This window comes from Nannospalax galili, unplaced genomic scaffold, assembly GCF_000622305.1.
Source record: "Nannospalax galili isolate Female #2095 unplaced genomic scaffold, S.galili_v1.0 scaffold751, whole genome shotgun sequence".
In the NCBI taxonomy this organism is placed as follows: Eukaryota; Metazoa; Chordata; class Mammalia; order Rodentia; family Spalacidae; genus Nannospalax; species Nannospalax galili.
In genome coordinates this window covers 72,380-81,265 of record NW_008331125.1, presented here as the reverse complement: position 1 = coordinate 81,265, position 8,886 = coordinate 72,380, and the positions used below count along the sequence as shown (strand labels likewise).

At 33.7% G+C, this 8,886-nt stretch overlaps 1 protein-coding gene across 3 annotated transcripts in view; it reads right to left on the bottom strand.

Annotated features, from left to right (window-relative positions):
• Nucleotides 1–1,597: 1,597 nt before the first annotated feature.
• Nucleotides 1,598–8,886, bottom strand: part of Cenpk (centromere protein K) — a 21,269-nt gene continuing 13,980 nt past the window's right edge. For 2 of the 3 annotated variants that reach the window (XM_008856147.3, XM_029557795.1), the window contains 2 exons: nucleotides 5,683–5,736; nucleotides 1,598–1,817 (listed from right to left, as the gene is read on the bottom strand). In XM_008856147.3, coding sequence (XP_008854369.1) covers nucleotides 1,659–1,817; nucleotides 5,683–5,736 — 213 coding nt within the window. In that variant the 3' untranslated portion in view covers nucleotides 1,598–1,658. The remainder of the gene's footprint in view (nucleotides 1,818–5,682; nucleotides 5,737–8,886) is intronic. The other variant, XM_008856156.3, reaches the window with a different exon arrangement.

Genomic DNA, 8,886 nt, shown 5'->3' with positions numbered 1-8,886 from the left:
ATTCTAACAACAGCTCAGCCCCAACAAAATTTATTTGTATTTTCTATGGATGGATATCATACTTAAAATAATATTAGCTTATTTTTTCAGTAATTAAAAAGAAATCTGTGCAATTTAAACTACATAGAGAGGACTACAACACCACACATAAATTTCTAGAAAACTTATAACCTTTAAACTTTAAAATATGCTAGTTTAGCCCTGTACATAATCCTCTTTATACTATCTTATCTACCTGACTACAAAACCACATATAAATTTCTAGAAAACTTATGATTCTTAAACTTGCAAATTTAAAAGTTGCTAGTTTGTACATAATCCTGAATCTTTATACATTATTTTATCTACCAGTGAAAATTATTATCTATTTTAAAAATATAGAACAGCACCAATAGCTAGACTTTTTAAAATGTTTTATTTTTATTTTATGTGTATGAGTATATTGCTTGCATGTGTATAAGTACACCTGTGTTATGCAATATTGTGGAGGTCAGAAGACTGCATCAGATGCCCTGGAACTGGAGTTACAAATGGCTGTCAGCCATGCGAGTGCTGGCAATCTAACCCAGGTCCTCTCCAAGAGTAGCCAGTGCTCTCAGCCGCTGAGCCATCTCTTCAGCCCTGAATAGCTAGATTTTTACAAATAATTTTATTTACAGAATATTTACAGTTTTGTTGTAACTGGCTGGAATCAAGAGTAGACTAAAATACGCCATATAGCATCTTTTTAAGCTAGAGATTTCAGGGTTAGTGATGTAGCAAAGCACCAATGAGATCTTGGGTTTAGACCCTAGCACAGCATAAACTGGAAATAATGGCACATGCCTGTAATTCAGGTACTCAGGAAGGTAGAAGCTGGAAGACTAGTAAGTTTGAGGCCAGCCAGAGCTATATGAGACCCTGTCTGAAAAATAAAAGAAAAAAGTTTACAAGCTAGCATTAAACATTAGCTTTTCATATTGCAATTTCTAACAAACCTAGAAATAAAAAAAAAAACTATATATGAAATAACTTGCTAAATATTTTGAAATTGTCACTTTCCATATCACCTATCACTTCATTTTTAAAATTATCCTTGTACTAGTTCTTATACATACTATTAAACAGTTCAGGGGCGGGTGTTGAGAGATGGCCCAGTGGTTAAGAGCACTTAACTGTTCTACCAGAGGACTCAGGTTCAGTTCCCAGCACCCACATCCTTAACACCCATCCTTAACTCCAGTTCCAGGAGATCCAATGCCCTCTTCTGGCCTTTGAAGGCACCAGGCACACATGTAGTATACTTACATACATACAGGCAAAACACTCAAACACATAAAAATAAATACATATATATTGCTGGGAACTGAATTCGAGTTATCTGGAAGAGCAGTAAGTGCTCTTAACTACTAAGCCATCTCTCCTGCCCCAAGGTAGCACGTGTCCTTTCGATACAAAGAATTTGACCAGGGGATGGTGCTGAAAGCTTATAATCTTCATACTCAAGAGGCAGACACAGGAGGATCACTAGTTAAATATCAGCATGGGATGGATATATGAAACCCTATCTCAAATCAGAAACAACAGCAACAATAGAAAAATGGACTACAGCTTTGATTTGCAAATAACTTTATTCATGAGTGACATGATTCCATACTGTGTGAAAACAGACCACCATTTTACTGATGGAAGGCTTCTAATCTTATTTGGGTTGGATCTTCTGGATTTCTCAAAGCAATTCCATTACGAAGAAGCAGCTCAACATACGGTGGCCAAAAGGAATTACTAATTTTGACATATGGATCATGTGGAACATCAAACATTCTATTTATAAGGATCTAGGGGGAAAAAAATCATTCAAAATATATTTTACTTGGGAAAAAGTCTATATACTATCCTAAAACAATAAATGTTTTTCCCAAAGAACATTGAACAGTGGCTATTTTTCCTTTATATATTAAAATAATGATCTGCTTTTTTAAAAGACTACAGACCCCGGTGGATGAAAAAAATTTTTTAAATGAATCCTTGTATCCTAACTTGAGAAAACATTTCCTGAACCCTTCCCTAAAAACAAGATAAAGAATAAAGACAAGAACCTTAAGAATGAAAGGTAAAGCTCAGTGGTAGAGCACTGAGCTAGCATACATTAACCCTTAGGGTTCATTACTAGCACTGTGGGGGGAAATTTACAATTTGACAAAATGCATACAAAGTTCAAAAGAAAGCTAGGAAGAGTCTCTGAGAGAAAAAGAAATCACTAGTTCTAGCCTTTAAAACACCCATCTCTCTGTTAAATATTCAAAGTAGTTGATTTTACCATCCTATTTCCTTCAACTTCATCCTGAATATCTCTGATTACTTATCAAGGATATTGAAGGCTTACAACCAAAATTAGCAAGTTTAAGTATTTGTATTAATTTGATAAGGTAGCTTTTCCCAAAATTATTTCTACATGGAAGTTAACATGTTCTGTCCCTTAATAAGTTCTAAGGTATTGAAAACTAAGGTTCTCAGCCAAGATGAACATCAACAGATGAATCATTTTTAAAAATGTGGTATATATACACAACAAAATTTTATTCAGCCATAATGAATGAAACTATGCCATTTTAAGGAAATCGATGGGACTGAAGATTATATTAAACAAAATATGCTAGATTCAGAAAGACAAAAATCATGTTTCCATTCATAAGTGGAATCTAGATTAAGTATGTGTGTGTGTGTGTACACGAATGAAATGAAACTACAGAAGGAAGGACTATGAGGGAAGAAAAAAACGGATGGAGAGAAAGGAGAACCAGAGAAGATGACCGGAGAGGGAGATAAAACAAGGGAGGCTATTTGGTGGAAGGAAAGGGGACCAGCAAGAGGAATTGGGGCAGGTAGTGGTTGGGGGCAAATATGAGCAAGGTACAAATATACATATATATGCATACATATATACCTATATATAATATATATGAAAATATAATGGAATACATTATTTTGTATGTTAAATCAAAATTTAATTAAAAAACAAAAAAGATAAAAACCAGGTTCTGTCATCACCAAAAAATCTCAGAGAAGGTGGCTAATGTGATCTGAAAAATCAACTATCACCCACAAATCCACAGGCATTTGTAGTTTTCTTCATGAAATAATTATCTATAATTCTTTGAATACTAATGCTTCACAAAATATGGTGAAAATGCTAGATGTCTATTATTATTTTTGCCTCTTCGTCTACCTCCCGGTTCCTTTACAATTTAAGAAATAAGAAGTCCAAAGGATTATGGAATCCACAGAAGCACATAATTAGTGAAAAATCATCGACTGCCAAGCCAAAGCTTTAACTGAAAGATGCTATTATTTTATGAAACATGGGAAAGGAAAAGAATAATACAAATATAAAATGCTATAAAAGAAAGTAAAATTCAACTGCCAATCTCTAATTTCAATCATAATATCAATATTTCAATTCACAAAATAAAAATGTCAACTAACAGATCAACCATTTTGTTAAGGGAATGGCTTGATTTGATCACAGACAAATCTTTAAAAATATTCTTACAACGAGGAATACAGTTTCCATTTCTGCTATCTCTGGATTGTTGCCCTTTGTAGTTCAGTGCCTCCATGTGATTTGCTAGACACACCCAACACAAGCCCAATCTTTTGATATAAAATGTATTCAAGCAAGGAACAAATAAATTTCTGTGCTATAAAAAAACTGTCAATTATTACTAATTGTCTTTTTTGAAGTCCCTTATCCTGGGAAATAAAAAGCTTGTTATCCTCTTTCTTTTAGGTATCATGATAAAGAAATACTTCCATATTTTAGAGTCTAGTTTCCTAATATGACGAGGACTTGTGTTCAATCCCAGCACCATAGGAATCAACAAGTAAATAAAATTGCTATTTTTCATTACTAATTTTAATTATACTTCTCTGATAATATGAACCTCAGAGAAGTATTTGGTTTTCTAAGTTTTATATTGTATCCCGTAGCATAACATTAAAAATTTATACTCATGTGTTTCAGATAACACTTTCAGTATTTTCCACATTAAGTGACAAACACTTGTACGTGTGTGTGTGTGTGTGTGTGTGTGTGTGTGTGTGTGTACATACACATGTGAAGGAGAAAAAGAAAGGGTGGGGGGAAGCACTTCACAATGGGCATGTGGAGGTTAGAGGAAAATTTGCAGGGAAAGCTTTCTCCTTTTACCATTCAGGAGAGGCTGAACTCAAGCCCACTACGCTATCTTGCTGCCCCAAAGTGACATTTTTGTATTCAAAAAAAGATAACACATCTAAGAAAACAGCTATAGTTTCAGTGTACATTGGTAGAGTTCAAAACATTCAGATTCTGGTTATAAATCCAATAAATATTTCTACCTTGCTTTTTCAAAGCAATGATTTTTTATTTCATTTTATTTTTTATTATTTCTTTTTTGGTCTTTTTGAGACAGGGTCTCCCTATAGCCCCAGCTGGCCTGGAACTTGCTATGGAGACCAAGCTGGCCATGATCTCACAGAGATCCATTTACCTCTGCCTCCCAAATGCTAGGATTGAAGGTATGCACCACCACACCCAGCCTATATTCTTTATTAAGAAAGGTAATCTTAGGTGACAGACCTAAGAATTTTGTACCCAACTCATTAATTACAATGAAACATGTTTTCTGAAAACAATCTTCTAAATTTAATAATTAGAAAAAGAAAGGCACTCTGATGCCTGCTTTTCAGAGACTGTTTCATTTTCTTTCTGGCAAATTTTCCATAGATTGTCATACCAAGCTTTTTCTATAGTAAATGAATATATTAAATAATCTGGGTAAAGTTCAAGTACATATTTTTTTTATTTATTTATTTTTTTTGGTATTTTTGAGACAGGGTCTCCCTGTAGCCCCAGCTGTCCTGGAACTCACTATATAGACCAGGCTGGCCTTGAACTCACAGAGATCCGCCTGCCTCTGCCTCCCGAGTGCTAGGATTAAAGGCATGCCACCACCACGTCCGGCTCAAATACATTTTTTAAATGTCAAAAATATTTATTTCTAAAAGAAATAAATGTCAAACAGAAAAGGTTGGAATTAATCTTTCCATTGTGGCAAAAGAGACATTTGAGAAAAAAATTTAAATGTACTTACATATTTAGGTAGAATACTGAGTTGTCAACTACAATTCTTTCAATGTAGCAGCACAAGATTTTATGATACAAATACTAAATAACTTCTAAGTCTAACTGCAATAAACCTTAGGAACCTAAGGGCTAGACTTTAATTTCAGGTTCTTTTAAAATTGAGTAACATTCTTCCCAGCACTATATAGAAGACAGATACTAACTTGGTAAAAAGGTAAGTTACACAAATCTATTCAATAAATATTTATGAATCTCTATTAAATAAAATATTCTTATTTTTTAATGTGTTTATTGCTTCTATGTAAGTGCACTTGTGTCCTGCAGTGTCCACAGAGGTCAGAAGGTGTTGGATCCCCTAGAACTAGAGTTATGGATGGTTGTTAGCTGCAATGTAGATGCTGGGAACACCCAGGCCCTACTGCAAGAGCAGCCAGTGCTTTTAACCACTGAGCCATCTCTCCAGCCCCCAAAATAAAATATTCTTAATAAAAAAAAAAGCAGTATTTTTTTGTTTTAAGTCTAATTGTTTACAAGTGACCAAGATAGCATTAAGATGACAAACAAACTACACTTACCTCTAATATTTCATGCAGTGTTATCAGCTGTGCAGTTGATTCTTGAATGTTTTTCTTTGAGAAAAATGTAAATAATTAACATTGGCAAATATCAAACTATATTACAAGAGTTTAAAAATATTTCTTAGTTACAAAACAAGGTAACTAAAGTCTTAATTCATAATTAGATGACCAAAAAAGGGATTCTGAAAGTAAACAACTTTATGACACACAAATCAGATTCTTTTTTTAAAAAAATTTATTATTTTTATCTTATGTGTATGTGTATACTGCCTGCATGTAGGTAAGTGCACCTGTGTTGTGCTATGCCCGCAGAGGTCAGAAAGGCTGTTGGATCCCCTGGGACTGGAACTACGGACAGTTGTTAGCTGCCATGTGGGTGCTGGGATTCAAACCCGGGTCTTCTGTAAGAACAACCAGTGTTCTTAACCACTGAGCCAGATTCTTAAAAATGCAATAAACATCTAAGAGTGAAAATTACCATAAGACACAATTCAAACTATCCATAAATAGGAAAAATTATATTATGGTATACATAATACATATACATATGGTATATAAACATACAAAATAAAGTACTACGTGCGAATTTGACAAAAATTTTAAGAAAGCCAAGTATCAGTGGACACTTTTAATCCCAGCATTGAGGAAGTAAAAGCAGGCAGATCTCTGTAAGATCAAGGCCAGTCTGGTTTACACGGCCAGTTTCAGTCTAACTGGAGCTACAAGGAAACCCTGCTCAAACAAACAAACAAAAATTCTCCAAGCAAATGACATTCTAGACCATTTCAGGGCAAGAAACTTGCTACTAGGGGAGCTTTCGTCATTACATTTCTTGAGCTCTTGACAGTTCCTAACATTAACTCAATTCACTGAATTTTTTTTTCTTTTCATAATAAGGAATAACTCATTCAAATATTGGAAAATAGCTACTATACAACTTAAGTCTTCTCCATATTAATCTTTGTTAGTTCCTTCAACTCTTTTTCATATCGCATAGAGTTAGATTCCTTCTTAAGTAGAACTATAGTTTTGCTCTGAATGTGTTCTAATTTAACTTTTTAAAAAAATTCAATCTCCCACAATGATCTGTGATTCAACCACCAAAAATAAAAAGAATGCTCACATTCATAATTGGAAATGCTAGAATGCTATTAAGTTTAAAACTGATGCTTTTTGAGATCTATTTCATCATGAGTATACTACTATCAAAAAATGCCAAATACTTTTTATATATTTACCTAAGATGTTGCCCTTATATTCTTTAACATTTTAATTTAAGAAACAGATCCTTTGTTTTTCTTATTAATATTATCTTATTTTGCTTGGCCTAGGTCTTAGGCCCCAGAAGTCCAACCTAGTTTTATCTTTCAGTATATTTACAATGTAGCCTGTTTGGTTCATATTACGTGCTAACTTTGATAACCATGTACTTTACTTCTTAACCCAAATTATGATAATTCTCAAGGAAACTGCTAGATACCTTCTTCCAATAAGCCTAATCAAGTTTGAGGACAAACATTCATGTAATTGTAAAGTCATCTCCTTTACTGACATGTAATATTTTGCTGATGCCAAAGATTACTGTAAAAAATATAAGTATGATAAATAACAAAATAGCACTAACAAAAATAAATGTGATCCCTGAAGTAAATATAGTAGATATACCATAGTAAAGCTGGATATCAAAATCTAGTATCTTGCTAAGTGAAGAATAGTAAAATTAACATGACTTACTAGTGGAGAAAGCACAGTTAATGGCAAATAAGCAAGAAACAAGAGACACAGATTAAATTTAAAATAAATGGTTATGTCTACCTCAAAATTTTTTCTTAAACAAATTACTAGGCCAAAAAATAAAAAAAATTAAGCAATGGCTTAATTTTAAAACTAAAAAAAAAAAAATGATAAAAATTATTGAACCCAATATAAAACAGAATAAAAGCTAAACCTAAGCATGAATGGTAATTTCTGAATACAATATAAATACTGAAAACATGACAAAGTGAAAATGAAGGTACAGGTAGAAGGTATTGGTATAAGAATGTTAATTTGTGGGCTAGAGAGATGGCTCAGTGCTTAAGAGCACTGGCTGCTCTTGAAGAGGATCAGGGGTTGGCTCCCACCAGCCACATGGTGCCTAGTAACTGTCCATAACTCCAGTTCCAGGGGATTTGTAGCCCTCTTCTGACCTTCATGGGCACTGCATGACACAGGTGCACTTACAAACATGCAGGCAATACACTTATACACATAAAATAAAGTAAAAATATATTTAATATTCATGGTAGAGTAATAAATATAAAGTTACATTGATCCAACAAACCATCAATCTGTTTCTATATGTAATGTGTTTAGGACAATGCTGCAAATGATATTTGCTAATATAAGTGATGTCACCTAATGTCAAAGTGGAGGAATACTGGTTTTTAGCTTTCTTCATTGTATTCATCTTTAAATTTTAACTGTGGACTGGATTATGTATTTCAAAAGCATGTGCTCAAACTAAGATGTGACTGTATCTGGATATAGGTCCTTAAGTAGGTAATCAAGTGCTAAATGAGTTCATAAGGATGGAGACCAAATCCTAAATGACTCATTTATTTATTTTTTTAATAATAGTAAGAGACCTTAAATTCATTTTCTCCTTGTATGCATCGAAGAACAATGTGAACAGAGTTAAGAAGGTTTCAACTACCAGCCAGGAAGAGACCTCATCAGGATCTACTCTGCCCTAAGCTTACTTTGATCTTAGAGTTCTAGTCTTGACTGAAAAAATACATCTCTGTTTTGAAGCTACACATGTTATGGCATCCCAGTAATGTAGTATTAATGCTGGCCAGATAAACAAATGCAGAAAGAGAGGTAAACAGATGAGGTCTCAGGATGAAAGAGAGACAATAGACAGACAGGCATAATTTAATTTTAAAAACTTTATTACTATTCTGGGAACATGTGTGAGATATATGTTAAATGGGCATGACCATGAACATGTTATAGCACACATATGGAGCCATAGGACAATTTTGTAAGTCAGTTCTCTCCTCTCAGAGTATGATGGCCTGTGGTTGATGCCCAGAAACTTACATGGTAGAAGAAAAGAACCAACTTCCATTAAGTTTTTCTCTGATCTCAACACACACACACACACACACACACACACACACACACACACACACACACACAAAGAACACTTTAAAATTG